Below are 23,842 nucleotides of genomic sequence, written 5' to 3'. Positions count from 1 at the left end.
GGTTTCCAACAGTGCAGGTTTGCTATAACCCACATCTGAGACCTGTACAGCATGCAGACATCATCATTTCTGTTCCAGAGAAGGGGGGGGGGGGGGGGCAGAGAGGAGGGGGTGGTGCTCCTCTTGGGTGGGGGTGGAAGTGGCTGCATCTGTGTGACTTCCGGTACATCACCATGGCGATACACAGGAAGTGAAGTCAGTAGTGTATCGATAGACGGCTGAGAGAAGAAAGAGTTTTACGGTGAGGGACAGACTCAGGCATGGACAGTCAGACCCACAGACAGGGCAGGACAAGGGGATGTGCTGAGGCCCAGGTCAGAAGATGGCTGATGTATTCGTTCTCAGGCTGATTCCTAGTTCCACCACTACTGGGTTCATGTTGTCTCTCTGTCTCCCTCCCTGCACGTCTCTCCTACAGATGTTTCCAGACGAGGGCTTGGCCAACGTGGTGCGGAACGTCTTTGACTTTGACTCGTACAACAAGGACACGCGGGAGGTCTTGATCCAAGCACTGCACAAGCACGGCATCCCGATCGGAGCCAAGCCCAGCAGCGTCCATCTGGCCAAGGAGTAAGACCACACAACCACCGGGGGAACCACCACAACACACACACACAAACATGCACTCTGGCCTCTCACACAGAGTATTCATACGTGGAAATGACAGGAAGCCAGGGATGACAGGAGGAAAGGAATCACGGCAAAAGTGGGATGACAGGAAGTGTGGGATGACAGGGAGAGGGATGAGAGGAAGAGGGAAGGGGAGGAGCACCGAAGGAGGCCGAGAGGGCTGCGGTGAGGTCATAGGAGATGGCCATTAGGGTGTGGTCAAAACGCCTGACCGTGACGCTCAGTTTGCGTCTTTGGGGACGGATTACTGAAATACTTCTGGAGAGAAGACAGCTGGTACTGTAGCTGCTCAGTAGAGCCCTTAGAACAGTAAAAGGGATAAGACAGCTTCACACACATAACTTATGTAAAGGGTATTATTCATCTCAACACAGCTTACACAAAAATATATATTATTCCAGTTTCCAATTTAAATTAAAACAAATTACATCTCCCATTTTATGAGCTAGATGTGTGATATGTTGTTTATATGCACATAATCTGTAAGTAGAATCACTGTCATGCCTCAATTAGCCAAGCCCCGATTTGAAAGCGACTGTTTTTGATTACATTGGGAACCCATCTGCGCATGCATGACATGGAAGACCATTTACAGAGACCCTTTTTGGCATTTTTACAACAATTGGCTAGAAATCCTGGAATATACAGTATCTATAGGTAGTAAATGTATACAGTCAATAATGTATGCTATAAGTGTCAGCTAATGATGTGAATGTAAATGTAACTGTTATGTAAATGAAATTATGTGTGAATGTTTAACAACTGAGAATCTCTGCTTTTGCACCATGTCACAATTCCTAATTCTGTTTAAAGAGGGTATGAATACATTAGCACATCAGGTAAGGACCAATTAAAAAAATATACAAAACCATAATATTTGCGCAGATTTTAATAAAGGAAAATATTTGTTTCTTCTGTGTCCTGTTTTATTTTTTTAGAATAATGAACTCTGTTATTGTGAAATGTTATATTCCTCAAGTGGAACTGTGAAGAAACAAGTATTTTCCTAACCGTACCTTATGAATAATTGATCAGATGCTTTTACAGGGTGAGACTTAGTAATAATTAAGGATGGTTTCTCACTTTATCCTACTGGTCCCCCCGTAGGAATCAAACCTACAGCCTGCTGAAATGACCATGTTACACTGACGGGATGGACAAGCTTATAAGTGTTGTAACAGTAAATATGTGTTATTTACACAACAACTTAAATAGTAGTACTTCAGCTGCTATGTAAAATATGAAGAAGTCTACACATGGAATAAACTCCCAAAGTAAATTTTGCCCCAGTCGTAGCAAAGTACAGATCGCTCCACTCTATGCACTCCATATTTAGACAAACAGCACTAAATGTGGGTTTTATAATGCACTGAGTTTTTCCATTTGCAGGATGATTTATAATGAGATGGACACTGTTTTGGTTTATTTTGGTGTTGTTTCTAACACCCCACCTGTAACCTATAACTGCATGGCCCAAACCCAGCAGTGATTCATGGGAAAGTGAGGCCAGTAAACATCTGGCCAGACACAACAAGGGAAGTCAGCCAGAAACACACACACACACACACATATATATATATATATATATATATATATATATATATATATATATATACACACAGTCATTACACACACAACTTACAAAACTCCTAGCAGACCCATTGCTTGCCCTAGCTGGTATATATTAGTACGGTCAACTGAAAAGACGACAAAAGATGTATCAAGATGCATCCCATGTCTTCTGACTCGACTACTGAAACTACACATGCTTATATGGAGTACATGAAGCAATGTAATTTCTGCCAGACCCAGAGTCCTCTACACACCATAGATTCAGCCAGACCCAGAGTCCTCTACACACCTTAGTTTCAGCCAGACCCAGACTCCTCTACACACCATAGATTCAGCCAGACCCAGAGTCCTCTACACACCTTAGATTCAGCCAGACGCAGACTCCTCTACACACCTTAGTTTCAGCCAGACGCAGACTCCTCTACACACCTTAGATTCAGCCAGACCCAGTCCTCTACACACCTTAGTTTCAGCCAGACCCAGTCCACTACACACCTTAGTTTCAGCCAGACGCAGACTCCTCTACACACCTTAGTTTCAGCCAGACCCAGAGTCCTCTACACACCTTAGTTTCAGCCAGACCCAGTCCTCTACACACCTTAGTTTCAGCCAGACCCAGTCCACTACACACCTTAGTTTCAGCCAGACGCAGACTCCTCTACACACCTTAGTTTCAGCCAGACCCAGAGTGCTCTACACACCTTAGTTTCAGCCAGACCCAGTCCTCTACACACCTTAGTTTCAGCCAGACCCAGAGTCCTCTATACACCTCAGTTTCAGCCAGATGCAGACTCCTCTACACACCTTAGTTTCAGCCAGACCCAGAGTCCTCTACACACCTTAGATTCAGCCAGACCCAGTCCTCTATACACCTTAGATTCAGCCAGACCCAGATTCCTCTACACACCATAGATTCAGCCAGACCCAGACTCCTCTACACACCTTAGTTTCAGCCAGACCCAGAGTCCTCTACACACCTTAGTTTCTGCCAGATCAAGTCCTCTACACACCTTAGTTTCAGCCAGACCCAGTCCTCTACACACCTTAGATTCCCTGTACATAGTTAGGTGTGTGGTTGTCATGTTAACAACACCACCTTTCCCTTCTCCCAGGTTGCCGCTCCCTGAGGTCAGAATGTCTGGTTACTGGACAATCAACCAAGAGGGCAACGCCCGACGTAAACTGCTCTGCCCTACAGAGACACACACTATCGATATCAAGGTAATACTGTAAAATACACACACTATCGATATCAAGGTTATACTGTAAAATACACACACTATCGATATCAAGGTAATACTATAAAATACACACACTCTCGATATCAAGGTAATACCATTGAATACACACACTATCGATTTAAAGGTAATACCGTAAAATACACTCACTATCGATATCAAGGTAATACTGTAAAATACATACACTACCGATATAAAGATATTACTGTAAAATACACACACTATCGATATAAAGGTAATACCGTAGAATACACAATGCACACACAATCGATATTAAGGTAATACCGTTAAAATAAACACACTATCGATATAAAGATAATACTGTAAAATAAACACACTATCGATATAAAGGTAATACCGTAAAATAAACACACTATCGATATCAAGGTAATACTGTAAAATACACACACTATCGATATCAAGGTAATACTGTAAAATACACACACTATCGATATCAAGGTAATACCATTGAATACACACACTGGCGATATCAAGGTAATACCGTAAAACACACACTATCGATTTAACGGTAATACCGTAAAATACACTCACTATCGATATCAAGGTAATACTGTAAAATACATACACTATCGATATAAAGATATTACTGTAAAATACACACACTATCGATATAAAGGTAATACCGTAGAATACACAATGCACACACAATCGATATTAAGGTAATACCGTTAAAATAAACACACTATCGATATAAAGATAATACTGTAAAATAAACACACTATCAATATTAAGGTAATAACGTAGAATACACAATGCACACACAATCGATATTAAGGTAATACCGTAAAATAAACTCACTATCGATATAAAGGTAATACCGTAAAATAAACACACTATCGATATAAAGGTAATACCGTAAAATAAACACATTATCGATATGAGGGTACCAACTCCATCTGTAAAAGGTATCAAATAGAAATATAGTTAATTGCGTCTATTTATTTGGGAATTACTCAACTTCACTCACATAACAAACCTCGCTTCCAGTCCAGTCATGTTTTAGTATCTGCTATGAAGAGTGCCGTCTGTGACAAAATATCACTGTACTGATCCATGTCAACTGAACAGTGAGAATCTTTTGGCCAATGTCAGTTCAGAAAACAGGCTGCCAACAGTATTGTGGAAAGTGTATCATTGAAGCTGTGAAAGTGAAGATAAACATTAAACAGTGTCAACTCATCAGACTCTGTCTGGCAACATTCTTATAAGTCATAAAATCAAGGAGGAGAAACTCTTGATCTCTTGTCTGGTGGCCAAATGAAGTCATATGTGGGAATGACAGGACCCTCCAAACAAACGGTAAACAGTTTGTTTAAAACAAAGGCCACCATACTGGAGAACCCAGCACATACAAGGAGATCTTGGATCACTACAACATCCCAAACAAAGTCAGGACTGTTGTCAGTGTTTAACAGTGGCACCCACAGATCCTTTTATTCAATTTGAAGACGCCAGCTACTCTGCAGAGGACACTGTTTGTCCACTGACCTTCAAGTTCCCTCAGCGGGATAATTGCTCTGCTCAGACATTACAGCTTACCGCAAAGAGATAGCCTTAAATCTGCAGCTGTCATCAAAGTCATTTCCAAAGCCTCCAATATTACTTAAATATGTATTACTTAGTATATTACCTCAGGTCCACATGTGAAAAGGATATCCGTGAAGGGACATATATTAGTTCACCTGCAGCTCACGAGGTTAGAGATTAGCGCTTGGGGGTAAAAAAAGACAATTTGTCAGTATACAGGGACATGAAGTATTCCTGACAACGCACCACTTTGTACAACTCTATGAGACCAGAATAGGTTGTCCAAGAACAAGCACATTTAAGAAAGTCAAACTGATATACCGTGTCCATTAAATACACAAGAACAAAACAAAAATAATAACTTGACAGCAACCCCAAGTGATTAGGCCGGACAGGTTCAGCAGTTTCCCGGGAACCCTAAAGAAGCAGTTGACAACAACACTTCCACCAAATTGTTTTGGACCAGGGTGGTGAAAGGCCAGTTTAAACCTGCACTTACTGCAGGGGAAGTACATTGCTCCAGCACATGCAGGATGTCCTAGAATTACAAGTTATTTGGAAACACTGTTTGGTTTCCCTATAATAGCTTTATGTACCAAGTATTAACCGGTTGGATGAATACCAAACAGATATAACACTTAATCACACACACCATGGATATAAACATACCATACAGTGAGGGGGACAATGTATTTGATCCCCTGCTGGTTTTGTACGTTTGCCCACTGACAAAGAAAATATCATTTTAATGGTAGGTTTATTTGAACAGTGAGAGACAGAATAACAACAAAAAAAATCCTGAAAAACACATCAAAAATGTTATAAATTGACTTAATAAGTATTGAATAAGTATTCAACCCCACTCAATCAGAAAGATTTCTGGCTCCCAGGTGTCTTTTATATGGGTAACGAGCTAAGATTAGGAGCCCACTCTTAAAGGGAGTGCTCCTAATCTCATCTTGTTACCTGTATAAAAGACACCTGTCCACAGAAGCAATCAAACAATCAGATTTCCAACTCTCCACCATGGCCAAGACCAAAGAGCTGTCGAAGGATGTCAGGGACAAGATTGTAGACCTACACAAGGCTGGAATGGGCTACAAAACCATCGCCAAGCAGCTTGGTGAGAAGGTGACAACAAATGGAAGAAACACAACTGTCAATCTCCCTCGGTCTGGGGCTTCGTGCAAGATCTCACGCTGTGGAGTTGCAGTCATCATGAGAGCGGTGAGGAATCAGCCTAGAACTGCACGGGATGATCTTGTCAATGATCATGAGAGCGGCGCGGAATCAGCCTAGAACTGCACGGGGTGATCTTGCCAATGATCATGAGAGCGGTGAGGAATCAGCCCAGAACTGCACGGGGTGATCTTGTCAATGATCATGAGAGCGGTGAGGAATCAGCCCAGAACTGCACGGGGTGATCTTGTCAATGATCATGAGAGCGGTGAGGAATCAGCCCAGAACTGCACAGGATGATCTTGTCAATGATCTCAAGGCAGCTTGGACCACAGTCACCAAGAAAACAATTGGTAACACACTACGCCATGAAGGACTGAAATCCTTTATCGCTCGCAAGGTCCCCCTGCTCAAGAAAGTACATGTACAGGTATGTCTTGAGTTTGCCAATGAACATCTGAATGGTTCAGAGGAGAACTGGGTGAAAGTGTTGTGGTCAGATGAGACCATAATCGAGGTCTTTGGCATCAACTCAACTCGCAGTGTTTGGAGGAGGAGGAATGCTGCCTATGACCCCAAGAACACCATCCCCACCATCAAACATGGAGGTGTAAACATTATGTTTGGGGGGGTTTTTCTGCTATGGGGACAGGACAACTTCACTGCATCAAAGGGACGATGGACGGTGCCACGTACTGTCAAATCTTGGTTGAGAACCTCCTTCCCTCAGCCAGGGCATTGAAAATGGGTCGAGGATGGGTATTCCAGCATGACAATGACCCAAAACACACAGCCAGGGCAACAAAGGAGTGTCTCATAAAGAAGCATTTTTAGGTCCTGGAGTGGCCTGGCCAGTCTCCAGACCTTCATCCCATAGAAAATCTGTGGAGGGAGCTGAAGGTTCCAGTTGCCAAACGTCAGCATCGAAACCTTAATGACATGGAGAAGATCTGCAAAGAGGAGTGGGACCAAATCCCTCCTCAGATGTGTGCAAACCTGGTGGCCAACTACAAGAAACGTCTGACCTCTGATTGCCAACAAGGGTTTTGCCACCAAGTACTAAGTCATGTTTTGCAGAGGGGTCGAATACTTATCACTCATTAAAATGCAAATCAATTTATAACATTTTTTACATGCGTTTAACTTTTTTATTGTTACTCTGTCTCTCACTGTTCAAATAAACTTACCACTAAAATGATAGACTAATCATTTCTTTGGCAGTGGGCAAACGTACATAATCAAATAATTTTTTTCCTCACTGTATATAAACGGTTGAGAGTGTGTCTGGCCGGTGACTGTGTCCTGAATGTCCTGTGTGTGCTATGCGTGTGTGTGTGCTTTGCGCGTGTGTGTGTGTGTGCTATGCGTGTGTATGTGTGTGTTTAGGGGCCAGTGTTCCTGCGAGTGCAGGCCTTCCCCTGTGACAGACTGGAGTCCAGGGCTCTGAGCTTCACTGAGGAGAAAGCAACCTGGCAGATCCCCATGAACGAGGTGAACATCATCTGTGACGTCACCACCAGCAACGGTACGAGTTCAGTCCCCATAGCGGCATCTGCCTTGTTCTCTTTTCACCACGAGGGAACCTAAGGCCAGATGAGCCATGGCAAAATGGGTACCGTAGCAGGATTAGCACAGGTCATGTTCTAGTGGGGGGCAACGTCGTAGCGTTTAAAACCCATGTGTCAGAGCATTGGGCCAGACAGAGAAAGATTGGAATCCCTGAACTGACCAGATTAAACCTACCGCGCCCTACCTTCAGGAAACACCGCAACCCCAAGGTGACGAAGTGAGGCATCTGCTTTTGCGCCGTTGACTGGCTGCTTAACCCTTTCTCCTTTAACCCTGGAGAAGAGCGTCCGCTGAATGATTTTAAACAGTTCTGAAACCTCTCCTCGGCGCCTCCCTGACGTATATCAGCCGAATCAGTTAGCAAGTGCTCCATGATTTGTACACAAGCTGAATATGGTGTGACAGCCACAGAGTGCTTTGAAAGCACAGACCAGCCGGGGGTCCCTGAGAGGAGGCCCCGGGCTTCACTAACATGCCCTCCGGTCTGCTCCAGAATCCATCTACGTGGCCACGTGTAACCCTGTGAGTCTGTTCGCCATGACGGAGAGGGGAGACACGGTCCGCTGCATGGAGCTCTACGACGTCTTCCCCAGGACCATCAGTGGGGTCTGGCAGCCCTTTGTGACGGTCGCCGCCCTGGGCAGCCCCCTGGAGGGGCAGGTGGTGCTGCATGAGGAGCAGGTAGGGGAACGCGCTAAAAACACAGCAAGGACAGTCGCCTGCCGATGTCTCCACAGTGTTCCACAGCTGCTGAGCATTAGGAGAGAAGACACCTCTTGGAATATTCTGGCCTAGTTGATGACAGGGAATAACAGAAAAATTCATTGGAAGTGGGTTATAGCTTAGTATTCCTCATGTCCAAACGAAGACAAGTACTACTTTTAGAAAATACATCATACAAGCAAGAAAGAGTGGCACTGTCGGCTAGCCAGAACACACATGCTGACACAGACACATGCACATAATACACACTGGCACCACCTGCAGCAGGTTTTTACTCTAAGCCTGACACTTAGTGTGTAGGTTTAGAGCAGACAGTGTTCAGAACCTGGAGAAGACTGGTCCAGGGAAGTAGGAGTGTTTGGATGGTCCAGGGATCTAGGAGAGTTAGGAAGGTTTGGATGGTCCAGTGATGTAGGAGAGTTAGGATGGTTTGGATGGTCCAGGGATGCAGGAGAGTTAGGATGGTTTGGATGGTCCTGGGATATATGAGAGTAAGGATGGTTTGGATGGTCCAGGGATGTAGGAGAGTTAGGATGATTTGGATGCTCCTGGGATATATGAGAGTAAGGATGGTTTGGATGGTCTAGGGATGTAGGAGAGTTAGGATGGTTTGGATGGTCCTGGGATATATGAGAGTTGGGATGGTTTGAATGGTCCTGGGATGTAGGAGAGTTAGGATGGTTTGGATGGTCCAGGGATGTAGGAGAGTTAGGATGGTTTGGATGGTCCAAGGATGTAGGAGAGTTAGGATGGTTTGGATGGTCTAGGGATGTAGGAGAGTTAGGATGTTTTGGATGGTCCAAGGATGTAGGAGAGTTAGGATGGTTTGTGTGTCTCTGTCCTGACGTTCAGCTTTCCCCACAATCACTGTGTGTCAGAAATAAAAGCCTTGGCTTAGCTGGCAATACACTGTTACACCCCCCGCCACACACACACACTCACAAACACACACACATTTTAGGAATCTATACCCTTTTGTAAGTACACACATATTTCTCATAACCTATTTTACCTAACTTTAACCCCTTAAACTTAATTAGAACCCTAAAGCCCAGCCTTGTTCCCACTTGGGGAAGAGTGAAAGGTGCCATCTGGGCCAGGTTATGGCAGCGCAAAATGTATTAAAATAGATTGAAAATTCAAATAGCACCTGCTGTGGAGACACACTCACAGAGACACACACACACAACACACACACAGATACACAGGCACACACACACGCAGATTAACACAAGATTGTGGTGCCCTCTTGTGGGGTGTGAATGGATGAAGGAATCAGCTATGTTTAACTGGCTGCAAAGAGGGGACATCTTTTGACAGTTCCACATAGCCTGATGCCGTAGATACAGTTAAGCACAACTTAGGCAGGCACCTTTTAGAGTCCATTTAGCAGTATTGCAGAATATTGCTCTGTAGACTCCAGTACTTTTCTGAAGAGGCTCAAGCCACTTCCCACACCTGAGGACAGCAGTTACCCACTCTCCCTTTCTCTCCCTGTCTCTCGTCACAGAGTAATACAGTTTTACATCTGGACTTGATGACAGGGGCGGTCAGGAGACTGATGCTGTCACAGGAGACAGAAAAACCCGCCCCAAAAGCGTCCAACTGGTGGAGCAGCAGCAGCAAGGACCAATCGGTGAGTTTCCCAGACACATCATTTCCTGTTCTGACTAAGGTCTTATACCAGTTTAAAAATCCCTTACACCACTTTATTCAAACCCACTAGATGTTCAGGAACAGAGCACTAACACATTAATAAAACATGACCTAATCTGTTTTTCTTTTTTCAGGAAGGGCATAAAATGTGCCGTGAGTTTTCCCACAAGAACTGGCTCCTGTTCTACAAAGAGGGCGGGTAAGACCGTGTCATCTCCCTCTCTACATATTCCTCTTAGATTTCTTCCGTAAACTGCCAGCTGATCAGGTGTCCTTCTGTCTCATTGTAGCAACCAGCTGGATGTCCTTGATGTCCTGGAAGGCCAGGTACACACCATCTCCCTTCCCATCAACCTCAGCCAGGTCTTCCTGGTGGCAGAAGATCGCTGGCTACTGGTGGAGAGTAACAGCAACATGTAAACACACACCTGTCTTCTCCACCCTCCACGACCTCTTCTTTACCATTTTCATACATTCACCTTTATTCCTCTGTTTCTTTCCTTAATTCTTCTCCTGTTTTCCTGGATATTCTGTTCTCCTGAACCTCCTGTTTTCCTGGATCTTCTGTTCTCCTGAACCTCCTGTTTTACTGGATGTCCTGCCGTCCTCTCGTCTTGTCTTCTTGTCATTGACATGGTGGGGGGGTTTGTTTTATAGGAAGTTTCTGTTGACCAAGCCAATGCACATGGGAGCAGAGGAGTGTGGCGTGTGTCAACTTCACAGTGTCATTGAGGACAGCGCCGGCGCCGGTCATGGAGCGAGCTCAGGTAGAACCAGGAAATACCAAGTCATTTACCGTAAATAATGACGTGATGACGCCACTGTTTCTGCACTGGGCGCAGTTAATGGCAATAAATCAGCTCAATCGAGGAGATTTGGTAGAGCGGCAGCAAGGTGGGGTCGCCATCTTTGTGCACAACCGCAATTAGCTAAGGACATGAGTCATTTAATGGGCCTATCACTTTGACACAAAACATAATGTCCTTTATCACGATCAGACACAATACCATGACATCATGGCAATATCTGAGTTATCACCAATTACAGAGGAGCGGCAGTTACTTGCACTGGACCGTTAGGGGCAGTTTTGCTGTGGAGGAATGACGTCTTGTTGCATCGGACATTTACTGGAGGAGGATATTGATGAGGCAGACAACACCTTGTCTGGATCGACCCTTTAAGACAGGACACCAGACACTTTAAATCAAGTCTGTAGTTACTATCTCCTCCGTAGAGGTCATCTAATTGGAGACCCCAAACTCTAAAACTTTCAGTAAATGTTTTTCTATGAATACAGGAAATTAACGTATAAACAGATAATCAAACACCCCGCCCAGTCCCTCCCTCCACTCCCCCATCCCATCTCGTAGCAAATGTGGGTGAATTGTTGCTCCGCGCGTATGGAAAATCATTCTCAGTAAATTTAGGCTGTTGGTCAACTTTCGGAGCAATTTTTGTCCCCCCTCTTTGTTAATGTTAACAGAAATGTGTCCCTCCCCCTCCTACCTACCCCCCCTCCAGGAGACGGCTTGTGTGTTCCCCAGAACGTGGCTTGTGGCCAGCTGCCTAATGAGAACCTGAGTGCAGCCCTGGGTCAAAAGATCGTTTCCCCCAACCGGCTTCTCTCCGACACCTCCTCCTACGCACGCATCATCGTGGGCTTCCCCGACCTCATGGTGAGAAACCAGTTTAACTCTCACTCAAGATACAGCTAGGATTTTTTATTAGAGATGTCATGCATTTCGGGTTAGAGCTAGCAATACTTTTTGATTGGATTTTATTATTTGATTTTAGGAGCAACACAGTAGTGAGTGCATGTATATTTCCAGAACCCTGGTGGTGCTAAGCTACACCGGCGCTCTGCATGGGGTTATAAACTAGAGATGTCATGACTTTGATTAGGGATGACTTGACCGTTTATTACAGATGACATGGCTGTGGTTTAGTGATGACATGGCTGTGAAATCAAGTTGACATGGCTGTGGTTTAGAGATGACATAGCTGTGAAATCGAATTGACATGGCTGTGGTTTAGAGATGACATGGCTATGAAATCGAGTTGACATGGCTGTGGTTTAGAGATGACATGGCTGTGGATCAGAGATGACATGACTGTTTATTAGGGATGACATGGCTGTGGATTAGAGATGATATGTTTGTTCATTAGAGATGACAAGACTGTTAATTAAGAGATGGCATGGCTGTGGATTAGAGACAACATGAACGTTTATTAGAGATATCATGGTTGTAGATTAGAGATGACATAACCATTTATTTGAGATGACATGGCTGTGGATTAGAGATGACATGACCGTTTATTAGCGATATCATGGCTGTAGATTAGAGATGACGTAACCATTTATTAGAGATGACATGACCGTTTATTAGCGATGACATGACCGTTTATTAGCGATATCATGGCTGTAGATTAGAGATGACGTAACCATTTATTAGAGATGACATGGCTGTAGATTATAGATGACATGTCCCTTGATCAGGATATCATTAAAAAGTATTGACCTCAGCATATCATGTTCCTTCCACCCTGCTCTGTAGTCCCCCAATGAGGTATACAGCTTTAAGAGGGAAGCAGACCTAACAGAGATGAGAGCTGGAGATTTGGGAGGTCAAAGGTTCTTCCGGGGCGGGCTAAAGACCAGCGTGGCCAAACGGACAAACTGTGTCAGTCTCTTGTCGGCCAATCAGGTGGTCCGGGCCCTCCCACCTGGGCAGGTGCCACTTAAAGACATCTTTCCCCCAGGTCAGAACATCACCCTGTGTAAAGTAACCTAGCTGACTTTATATGCTTCAAAGTGGCTGATCAACCGTTTTTGTGTATGTGCGTATGCGTGTGCGTGTGTGTGCGTGTATGTGCGTGTGCGTATGCATTTCACACAGATGTCACTCCCCCAATGACTTCGGCCTACCTGGAGGTGACTGACTTGAACTCCAAGAAGCTGAAGTATATCCCTGTCCCCAGGTATGTCTGGTAGCAAACGGTCCCGAACACGCTCCTTCCTGTACACCTGTGGATGATTTTCCAGGCGTAAGCAGTATGGCCAGATCCACCTGGTCTGTCGGAGGGTTGGTTAGAGCTACAGCCATGTTGCTAATAGGAAATGACTCCCTCCACCAGTACAACTTTGAATGGTGAATAAATAGCTCAGCGGCCTGTAACCTTAATAAAACAAGTGTTATTGAAGATATCTGATAGAAGTAAATTAATTCACAAACACAAATAGAATTTACTATTTAGTGTATCTTGTGTGACCGTGTCTTCATGACTTTATTGATATAACCGTGGAACGCATTCAGCATAGGAAACTATATGGAAGTAAAAGGGGGGCTCTCTTTCTCAGGGCACCTTCCTAATCCCTTCTGACCTACAGAGGGCCTTCAGGCTAGTGAGGATTTGGGATTAGGCTTAGTAAAAATTATGGTGCGTTACGCATTGGTACTAAGTTTGCATTCTCCACCAATCATCTGATCATCTGGTCTGACACGCCCCTCTGTCTTTTTCTTTGTGTTGCGGTTGGTTGGTTCATCTGATTAACAGGTCTGTAAGTGTCTCTCCCTACACAACGTGGTTATCGAAAGTATCAGACTCTGATGTGCTGTTGGCCAGCTTGGGATCGGGGGGTGTGGTCACAGTGGATATGGGCGGATATGTGCGGCTCTGGGAGACGGGATTGGACAACCTGCAGCGATCTTTGCTGGAATGGAGGACCATGATTGGCTCAGAACACAGTAGGCCTGTACAGGTAAGATTGGGGTTGGTTCTGTCAGGTGAAATGTTCTGAACTTTTTAATTGAGCTTGTATGATTTGTTTAGTTTAACATTTTCCAAATCCAGGTAAATATAGCAGCAGTAGCCTGTAAGTTTTCTTGAGTACCAGTTGTACCATGTTACCTTCGTCTGCAAGAACCACCCGACAACCGACAGAAGGACTGATCGTTCTCAGCCACCATTACAGTACTATGTACAGTAGGCTTGTGCTTTAAAAAACGTCTCTCTCTTACTACTAGTAAACAAATAGCACAAGCCCAGTTTCTAGCTTCTATCTGTGGCCTGACTATGCTATAACTCCAGTTTAGCCTCTACACCGTAGTCCCTATTGCCACCACAATGGGGCAGTGTTCTTTCACAAATACTGCCTATGCGAAAGTGTGTTGTTCAACCACAACCAGTCCTGGAACACTGAGCAGTCCTGAGGTAAATGTCTCCTTTCTCTGTCACTCTTCCACTTGTAGTCTTGGAGAATGAATACTACTTTAATTAGTATCATGCGTGTAGTGTAATTTGGGGCACATATGAATTATAATTGTTGAAATAATTATTTTATGTTCACCTGGCACAGCCCGTAGAGGACTGCCTATGTTTCTACCTAAGTTTGACCATATTAGGGAGGTTTTCCTAGCCACTATACATCAACCCTGTTGTAGATGGCACTTTGGGGCTTCAGGCTGGGTGTTTAGTAGAAGCATTTTTGTGACAACTGCGGATGTAAAAATTGTCATTTTAACATATATTTGATTTAATGATGGATTGGTTGATTGATTGATATGAATTATAGTTGACACTGCAGTCAGGGGTCAATGTGTGATGTAGTAGATTTGACCCCTGACCCTAGATTGGGGTCAGTATGTAATGTAATGGAGTTAACCCCTGCTCTGGATTGGCAGGTGAGTTTGAACAGGTTCCCATTGACAGATTATGTGCAGTGTTTATGACAGGATTATGTGCAGTGTTTATGAAGGATTATGTGCAAAGTTTATGAAGGATTACATGCAGTATTTATGAAGGGTTATGTGCAGTGTTTATGAAGGGTTGTGTGCAGTGTTTATGACAGGGTAATGTGCAGTGTTTATGAAGGATTATGTGCAGTGTTTACAACAGGGTTATGTGCAGTGTTTATGACAGGGTTATGTGCCGTATTTATGAAGGATTATGGGCAGTGTTTACAACAGGGTTATGTGCAGTGGGAAATTTCCCCAGACTCCAGGAAGCACCGGTCAAAGACTTTTGTTTGCTGTTATGTGCCTTTGAATAGTCAACTTCAAAAAGCACTAAGCCTTCAACTCAAAATAGGTGCACAAGTCTCTTCTCATGGTCAAACACACTCAGACAAGTCGAGCCCCTCATGTGAAAACACAGCCTCTCTCATGCTAGATTCCTCCTCTTATGGGTCTTTGATGACCACCTGGAGCACATACAACATGGTCCTTTGACACACACACACACACACTGCCTATGTGCTCTCCCTCTGCAAACACTGGACTCTTCCTTCACCTTCAGAAACAGTGGGCCTCCTCTTCAACAGGTTGGTTTGAGTTTACCTGTAACATGAGATGTTGCATCGGTCTGCACACTCTTCCCCTGTGCTTACTCAAACACACTTATCTGCTGAAAAGTATTTGCCCACTGTCTGGTCTTGCATTTTGCTTTATAAATTTTTCACACCACATGTTAACAGACTGACCACCTAAACATTCTGGTTTAAGAAATTAGCTCCATGTTTAGCAGCAATAACTGCATCCAAACATGTCCTTTACTTATTGATTAGTCATTCATAGAGCCTCAGGGATGTTTTTACAGGTTTTCCATTCAGTTTCAATTTTGTGTTCAGGACTACGCTTTATCTGTGGCCGCAAAAACAGCCCGGGTATTTAATTAATGTTATAGAAGTAAAGCGTAAGGAGTTGTGGTATATGCCCTTGGATTGTCCTTATATACTACAGTATATTACAATACGTTAAGTGCCTTGTTGCTTTTATACATTGTTTTTATGTTATTAGAATAGTACAAGTAATGTCAGCATTCGAAGGAACCTGTAAAATTTTATTTGTTACCTTCTGATGGCCTAATCAGTGTCATATCATATTAGTCTCTGCTCGATGGTATTTGAGGACAAAGGCTGACATTCCACAGTTTTGATGCAAGTGTTGAGAGACGCTGACATGCACTCACATACTCCTTCACACACACACACACACACACACACACACAATGAACAGTGTTTAATTAGGGAAGAGGACTGCTTTTTTCCACTGATGCGGGAGAAATAGATGACAGCTCTCCATGACCTCATAATAGACCTATTCACACACAAAGAAGCCATGCAGTGTGTGTGCGCACGTGCGCGTGTGTGTGTGTGTGTGTGTGTGTGAGAGAGAGTGTGCATGCGTGCTGGCGGGTGTGTGGGTGCTTACGCGCTCCGAACCGTCTGCCTCCCACGTCCCACCATGTTGTAGTGGAGTTAACGCACTGTCTTTTCTGATCCATTACACTGTCGCAGACATCACTCCTCAACACACTCAGCTCACACTTCATAAACCCTCCGTGAGTGTCTGCAGCAAGTTACGGCCTATTAATCCTACAGCACAGGTCTTCAACCCTCTCATGGGGACCCCCCCCCCCCAGCCATCTCACAGTTGAGTTTTTGCCCTGAAATAGCTCACCTGATTCCACAGGTAAGGGCTTGTTAATGAGTTAATACGTTGGTTCAGCTGTGCTAGCTCTGGGATACATCTAATAGATGGAATGGCTGGGGGGTCCCCAGGAGAGGGTTGAAGACCGATGTCCTACAGGATGGAGAGAGGGGGGATGGGCGGGATGGGGATAGAACCCTGAAGCCCCCCCTTAAGGACCGAGCCCCCCCCCCCACCACAGTATTGACTGGATACCGACAAGGAATGCAGCTTGGCCACCACGACATAGAGGTCCTGTGACTTAGAGGTCCCACTACTAAGAGGTCCCGCTAATGTCAATGCGAAAACATTGTAGGAGGCAACATCTTGAACAAAAAGGTGTCACCCGATAGTGTCTGTCTTGGGGGTACCAACCAAACCTTCCCTTGGGGTAGGCCGATCTCTATAGGAAGGATTGAATGGGTCTGGAAGTCTAAGCCCCCCCCCCACCCTGCCCCGCCCCGCCCCGTCATGCATTAGGAACGTGTAGGAAGCTGGACTGTCTGCTTCCACCTACAAGCTGAAGAAAGGCTGGAAAGCCCAAACATCCCCCATCCCTAATCTGAACATAGAATAAGCTTTATGAGCTTTATCTCCAAATGTGGACCCCTCACCCCCATCACAGTGGTGGAGATGCACCCCCCACCACCTCCCCCGGCCCCCTGTTGATTCTGTTTTTATAGCAGTAAACAGGGTTTTAGAAGCTTGTTTGTTGCTGCTAATTAAGCCTGCCTTAATCTGTTATCCCAACACAGCTAGTCACACTAGGCCAGGCATGGGAGAGGACCTACGCAAGCGTCCTATGGACATGGCAGTGTCCTTCCTGGCTAATGCACACATTGTTACCGAGTCGCTCTGAGATTATTACAGTGCAACTGGGTTTAAAGCTACGCTCCTCCGGGTCTCTTTAGGCTAAGATGGTTTCATTCAGAGTCAGCTGTCAGCTGTATCATTTGGCAAATGGTGAACATTTTTAATTACAATGGCCACTTTCCGAGATAACGTGGGACACTATCCTCACACTGTAGAAACTGCCTTTTGAATGCTGCAGTGAGCTTGCAGAAGTATCGCTCAATTTCTGCCCACTTGAATTGGGATGTAGAATGTCAAAGGTACTGGTATTAGGATGATCAGTTACAGTAGACGGCTAACTTCAGAGATGTTTAGAAAAGTACACATCTCTGCCAACTGAACTTGACATACGGCATCTTTAAGTGAAAAACATCGGGTCTGCCCGTGGGAAAACATACAGCTCCAGGAAAAAATGAAGAGATCACTGCACCTTTTTCTTTCCTTTCCAAAAATAGTCGAAAAGAAAGGTTTTGAGTGAGGAACAGAAGGGTTAAAAAAATTTTTTGGAAAAGAAAGAAAAATGGGCACTAGTCTCTTCCGGAGCCGTACCCGTATTCCATTTGTACCCTTAATATCTCACCCGGCACAGCCAGAAGAGGACTGGTCACCCCTCTGAGCCTGGGTCCTCTCTAGGTTTCTTCCAAAATTTCGGCCTTTATAGGGTCTTTTTTCCTAGCCACTGAAATTCAACACTACTGTTGTTTGCTCCTTGGGGTTTAAAGCTGGGTGTTTTGTAAAAGCACTTTGTGACAACTGCTGATGTAAAAAGGGCTTTATAAATACATTTGATTGATTGGTCAGATTATTTAGGTCTGGTATTTGGGTCTGGTACCCAGGCTGTGGATCCTGGGAAAGCTCTTCCCTCTCCTGCTGACTGGGCCAAGCGGTAACGTAAGTAGCAGGAGTGAAGGGAAGTGACCTCACACACAGGGCAGCTGCAGGCCGACATTCTACTGGGTCACCCTGATTTACTGGCTTACTACTGATTCACTGTATGCTGTCAACTCCTCTCATTTCTGGACTACGTTCACCCAAAATGGAGTCCTGCTGACGAACACAGATGAGCCAGAATTAAGTCGTAGTCAACCAGCCTCCCTTCACAGGTGCTGACCTAAATGGAGTCACATGCTTGCCACCTTTCAACTCCGCCTGGCAATTACAACTCTCAGCCCGTTTTGGCCTGGACAGTGTTTCCACGGAAAGGCTTCTTCCTGATTCTGATATGATTCTGGTATTCTATTTCTAAGGGTGTCCCCTTCCCAAGTCTCTTTCCTCTCCCGGGGTCTGCCTCCCATTTCATTTTCTACCCATTTAGCCAATGTTTTGTAGGTGTATTATCATCTCTACATGTTTTGGTTGTAGTTTAAGAGAAATTGGAGTGGATTGAATCTAGATCTGGCCTAGTTAGTGTGGACTCACGCCTGTAGGCCCTTTGTGGAATGTTCAAAATGCAACAGAAATGGCATTGTATTGACAGATGTAGAAAGTGCAGGAGTAGTTAAGTAAGGCAACTAAAACCTCGTGTCTGAGGATAAATTGCCCCATGAGGGAGAGTAGCATAGATTGCACTGATAAAGGTAGGGCTTTTAGGGTAGGGGATGTGTGTATGTGGTGTGTGTGTGTGTGTGTGTGTGAGGGGGGGGGGGGTCAGGGGGGGTTGCGTGACGCACGTATGCGTAACAGGAGAGGTACCCTAAGAATTCTTCTCTGACGTCCGTGAGTCACCTCTAACCTCTGACCCATGGGCTGAAGCATGTGTACGACATGCACAGACATACTGTACTGAGACTGTACCAACACCCACCCCCCCCCCCCCCACCAGGTTGTCTGGTATCACTGGGCAGACATGTGGCCTTCTCCCTCGCTGATACAATAACCCATGACTATATGAGGCTTAACTGGATCATCTGCCCTATATATGGAGATCTGCTCATGGCCTGAACCCAGGGCTCAGTCCCTTAAGGCTCTGAGAAGAAAGTGTCACCTTGTAACCTTGTGGTACGCTTCCTACACCACACAACCGCCCAGAGATGTGGGGTAGATGAACTTGTGAAATTGATCTTTAAAACCCAGCATTGGCTCATTTTCCCAACGTAGTGGCATAGAGATGTAGCGTAGATGTAGCGTAGATGTAGCGTAGATGTAGCGTAGAGGTAGCGTAGAGGTAGAGTAGAGGTAGAGTAGATGTAGCGTAGAGGTAGCGTAGAGGTAGCGTAGATGTAGCGTAGAGGTAGCGTAGATGTAGCGTAGATGTAGCGTAGAGGTAGCGTAGATGTAGCGTAGAGGTAGCGTAGATGTAGCGTAGAGGTAGCGTAGATGTATTGAACATATGTTGAAGATAATTAGGGTACATAACAGAGTTCACTTTAATGAATGCGTTAAATGCCAGGCGCCCTGACCTCTCTCCGTCTCTCTCCTCCTCCCCCTCTCCTGTCTCCTCACCGTCTCTCTCCTCCTCCCCCTCTCCTGTCTCCTCACCGTCTCTCTCCTCCTCCTCCCCCTCTCCTGTCTCCTCACCGTCTCTCTCCTCCTCCTTCCCCTCTCCTGTCTCCTCACCGTCTCTCTCCTCCTCCTCCCCCTCTCCTGTCTCCTCACCGTCTCTCTCCTCCTCCCCCTCTCCTGTCTCCTCACCGTCTCTCTCCTCCTCCTCCCCCTCTCCTGTCTCCTCACCGTCTCTCTCCTCCTCCTCCCCCTCTCCTGTCTCCTCTCCGTCTCTCCTCCTCCTCCCCCTCTCCCTCTCTCCACCGGATGGATACAGAGCCTGTTCTATCCGTCGTGTCATCAGTGAAAGGGGAGATAGATACAGTGGCCGTTCTGTCTCTATCTCTAGATGAATGAAGGAGCGTTCTGTGAGGAGAGGCTGTGTGTTACTGTGGACTGCATACTGATAGAAGTCTGCTGGAACATGTCTGAAGCTCATTACTGGGAGGAAGGGTTGGGGGCTGCCTCTCCGTCTTCACTACTCTCTGTTTCTGTCTGGTCTTTCTCTCCCTGACCATGTCCCTCAGTCTCTTAGATTGTTTGGAGAGACGAAATAATCATTCATAAACTGATCAATGTCCTTCTTCTTTCCACTCTCTCGTACTATCTTTCAGATTACGGTCCAGAGAGACAGTGGTCTGGACGTGACGTCCCCCAAACACGGCAAGGTGGACCCCAATAATGCCCCCCATGTAGGGGGGAACCAGTGGGCCGGGGGTACAGGTGAGGCATCCCTCTAGGTCACATCATAGTAGTCACAGGCAACGTGTCTGTGGGTTGGTGCTAGCGTGTCTGTGGGTTGGTGCTAGCGTGTCTGTGGGTTGGTGCTTGCGTGTCTGTGGGTTGGTGCTAGCGTGTCTGTGGGTTGGTGCTAGCGTGTCTGTGGGTTGGTGCTAGCGTGTATGTGGGTTGGTGCTAGCGTGTCTGTGTGTTGGTGCTTGCGTGTCTGTGGGTTGGTGCTTGCGTGTCTGTGGGTTGGTGCTAGCGTGTCTGTGAGTTGGTGCTAGCGTGTCTGTGTGTTGGTGCTTGCGTGTCTGTGGGTTGGTGCTAGCGTGTCTGTGGGTTGGTGCTAGCGTGTCTGTGTTTTGGTGTGTAATGCCGTTGTTGTCCTGTAGGGGGCAGAGACACCGCTGGCCTGGGTGGTAAAGGGGGACCTTACCGTTTGGACGCCGGTCACAAGGTGCACCAGCTTTCCCAGGCAGAGAAAGATGCTGTCCCCGAGGAGGTCCGCAGAGCAGCCAGAGAGATGGGAGCAAAGGCCTTCAAAGACAGGTGTGTGCGTGTGTGTGTGTGTGTGTTTGTGTATGTGTTTGTCAACATTTGCCTCTGTGGTGTGTGCTGGGTTTAACTGACAGACCCAGTATGACGAAGATTCGCTGCTACTGTGTGTACTGCCCCCTGTAGTTGTGCCTCAGTACTGCAGGGCTATATAGACAGCCGGAGCAGGGCTCCTGAATGGCTATCCCTGGCGTGTAGCTTCAACCTGCGCCACCATCAAACGGACACACTGGGCTGGGGCCTGGATGAATGCTGCGATTGACTCTCCTGAATAGGCGGTTTGTGTGTGTGTGTGTGTTGTGTGTTTTTGTGTGTGTTCGGAGTGCGGGGTTGAAAGGGCACCTTTCCGATGAAGGAACCCTCTGTTCTTGCATGATCTCCATCTCTCTCTTTTTCTCTTTTTCTCATGATCTCCATCTCTATTTTTTTCTTATGCTGTCCATTTCTCTCTCCGTCTCTCTTTCTGACTGTGTCTTCCTAAACTGCTCATCCAGCACTCTCTGCTTTCACACTGTCCTGACAGCAGGGATTTTGCCTAAATTATGCCCTCACCTCCTGAATCCTGAATCTCTACTCCGTCCCCTCTGGCCTCCTTTAGACAAATCAGGAGAGGAGGTAAGGAGAGCACAAGTGTACAGTTCCAGTCCTGCACATTGCTCATGGGGTGGATTTCATAATAACTGAATTCCTCATGGGGTGGATTTCATAATAACTGAATTCCTCACAGGGTGGATCCCATAATAACTGAATTCCTCATGGGGTGGATTCCATAACAACTGAATTCCTCATAGGGTGGATCCCATAATAACTGAATTCCTCACCAGTTGGATCCCATAATAACTGAATTCCTCATAGGGTGGATCCCATAATAACTGAATTCCTCACCGGGTGGATCCCATAATAACTGAATTCCTCACCAGGTGGATCCCATAATAACTGAATTCCTCATAGGGTGGATCCCATAATAACTGAATTCCTCACCAGGTGGATCCCATAATAACTGAATTCCTCATAGGGTGGATCCCATAATAACTGAATTCCTCATAGGGTGGATCCCATAATAACTGAATTCCTCATAGGGTGGATTCCATAATAACTGAATTCCTCATAGGGTGGATCCCATAATAACTGAATTCCTCACCAGGTGGATCCCATAATAACTGAATTCCTCATAGGGTGGATTCCATAATAACTGCATTCCTCATAGGGTGGATTCCATAATAACTGAAGGGATAATAGTTGTTAGTTTTATTTAATGTATTTCACTGGTAAAACAGTAAGTTGCATATTATTTTAAAACCTGCTTGATTTTCTCCTCTGACAAAAGTGGATTTAAAATGGGGTTGTGAAGAAGGCAACGTGTGGTTCTTCATGAAACTCTGCTATCACTGGAAGGATTAATTATTACAGAATTCCAAAACGCATGCCCTCTCTCTCTCAGTCTCCTCTGCCCTCTCTCTCTCAGTCTCCTCTGCCCTCTCTCTCCCAGTCTCCTCTGCCCTCTCTCTCTCAGTCTCCTCTGCCCTCTCTCTCTCAGTCTCCTCTGCCCTCTCTCTCCCAGTCTCCTCTGCCCTCTCTCTCCCAGTCTCCTCTGCCCTCTCTCTCCCAGTCTCCTCTGCCCTCTCTCTCCCAGTCTCCTCTGCCCTCTCTCTCCCAGTCTCCTCTGCCCTCTCTCTCCCAGTCTCCTCTGCCCTCTCTCTCTCAGTCTCCTCTGGCCTCTCTCTCAGTCTCCTCTGGCCTCTCTCTCAGTCTCCTCTGGCCTCTCTCTCAGTCTCCTCTGCCCTCTCTCTCTCAGTCTCCTCTGCCCTCTCTCTCTCTCAGTCTCCTCTGCCCTCTCTCTCAGTCTCCTCTGCCCTCTCTCTCTCAGTCTCCTCTGCCCTCTCTCTCTCAGTCTCCTCTGCCCTCTCTCTCTCAGTCTCCTCTGCCCTCTCTCTCAGTCTCCTCTGCCCTCTCTCTCAGTCTCCTCTGCCCTCTTTCTCAGTCTCCTCTGCCCTCTCTCTCCCAGTCTCCTCTGCCCTCTCTCTCCCAGTCTCCTCTGCCCTTTCTCTCCTAGTCTCCCCTTCTGTCTCTTTCTTTTGATCATGCAGGGTGCAGGTTGGCCTTTTTCCTCATCAATCTTGTTCTTGACACCGAAATGCCCCCAAGTTAGACATGAATGTGATTGGTCCCGTCAATATTGCAGGCGGAACTTACATTTCAAACATCATTCAGCGTCATGCTCTGGGAGGGCATTTGACTGGGGTTAGGGCTTGTCCTTACCCTGACCCTAACATTAGCTCTTACTCAAACGGTTATGAATTTAAAACGCAAATAAGTGACTTCAGAATTGTGTGGGTGGATTCTTCGCCCTTTCCATCAAGAATGTCTGCCTCCAAGGCACGTTTCTGGAAGTTATACTCCCAGCAGGCCATCTTAGTGTAAGCCATGTTGTTACATGCTGACGGTCCAGAGTTCCAAGGAGCTGTCGCCATGGAACCACTCCTTAAATCTAGATCATAATCACTTGAGATCTGCCCTGTTGGTTTGGTCTTAACCTGTGCTGAGAGCAGGCAGTGTGTGACGGATGTAAGCATGGTAAACACGCTGTCTACTTCACCTGCGACCGCGCTTGTTTTTCTGTAAGACTGAGTGATTGACGTTTCATTGTTA

General features: G+C 45.9%; 1 protein-coding gene across 8 annotated transcripts in view; it reads left to right on the top strand.

The window, feature by feature from the left end:
• The window catches only part of vwa8 (von Willebrand factor A domain containing 8), an 85,492-nt gene that overhangs the window by 44,940 nt on the left and 16,710 nt on the right, over window positions 1-23,842 (top strand). For 7 of the 8 annotated variants that reach the window (XM_034288982.1, XM_029115857.2, XM_034288983.1 and 4 more), the window contains 14 exons: window positions 419-570; window positions 3,315-3,423; window positions 7,554-7,692; window positions 8,230-8,417; window positions 9,970-10,095; window positions 10,250-10,314; window positions 10,406-10,531; window positions 10,773-10,882; window positions 11,637-11,791; window positions 12,671-12,875; window positions 13,013-13,094; window positions 13,671-13,875; window positions 20,530-20,638; window positions 21,031-21,187. In XM_034288982.1, coding sequence (XP_034144873.1) covers window positions 419-570; window positions 3,315-3,423; window positions 7,554-7,692; window positions 8,230-8,417; window positions 9,970-10,095; window positions 10,250-10,314; window positions 10,406-10,531; window positions 10,773-10,882; window positions 11,637-11,791; window positions 12,671-12,875; window positions 13,013-13,094; window positions 13,671-13,875; window positions 20,530-20,638; window positions 21,031-21,187 — 1,928 coding nt within the window. Of the gene's footprint in view, window positions 1-418; window positions 571-3,314; window positions 3,424-3,808; window positions 3,828-7,553; window positions 7,693-8,229; window positions 8,418-9,969; window positions 10,096-10,249; window positions 10,315-10,405; window positions 10,532-10,772; window positions 10,883-11,636; window positions 11,792-12,670; window positions 12,876-13,012; window positions 13,095-13,670; window positions 13,876-20,529; window positions 20,639-21,030; window positions 21,188-23,842 lie in introns of all 8 variants that reach the window. The other variant, XM_029115855.2, reaches the window with a different exon arrangement.

Source organism: Esox lucius, chromosome 20 (assembly GCF_011004845.1).
Source record: "Esox lucius isolate fEsoLuc1 chromosome 20, fEsoLuc1.pri, whole genome shotgun sequence".
Taxonomy (NCBI): Eukaryota; Metazoa; Chordata; class Actinopteri; order Esociformes; family Esocidae; genus Esox; species Esox lucius.
The sequence above is the reverse complement of the archived record's forward strand: the minus strand, read 5'-3'. Positions and strand labels throughout refer to the sequence as shown.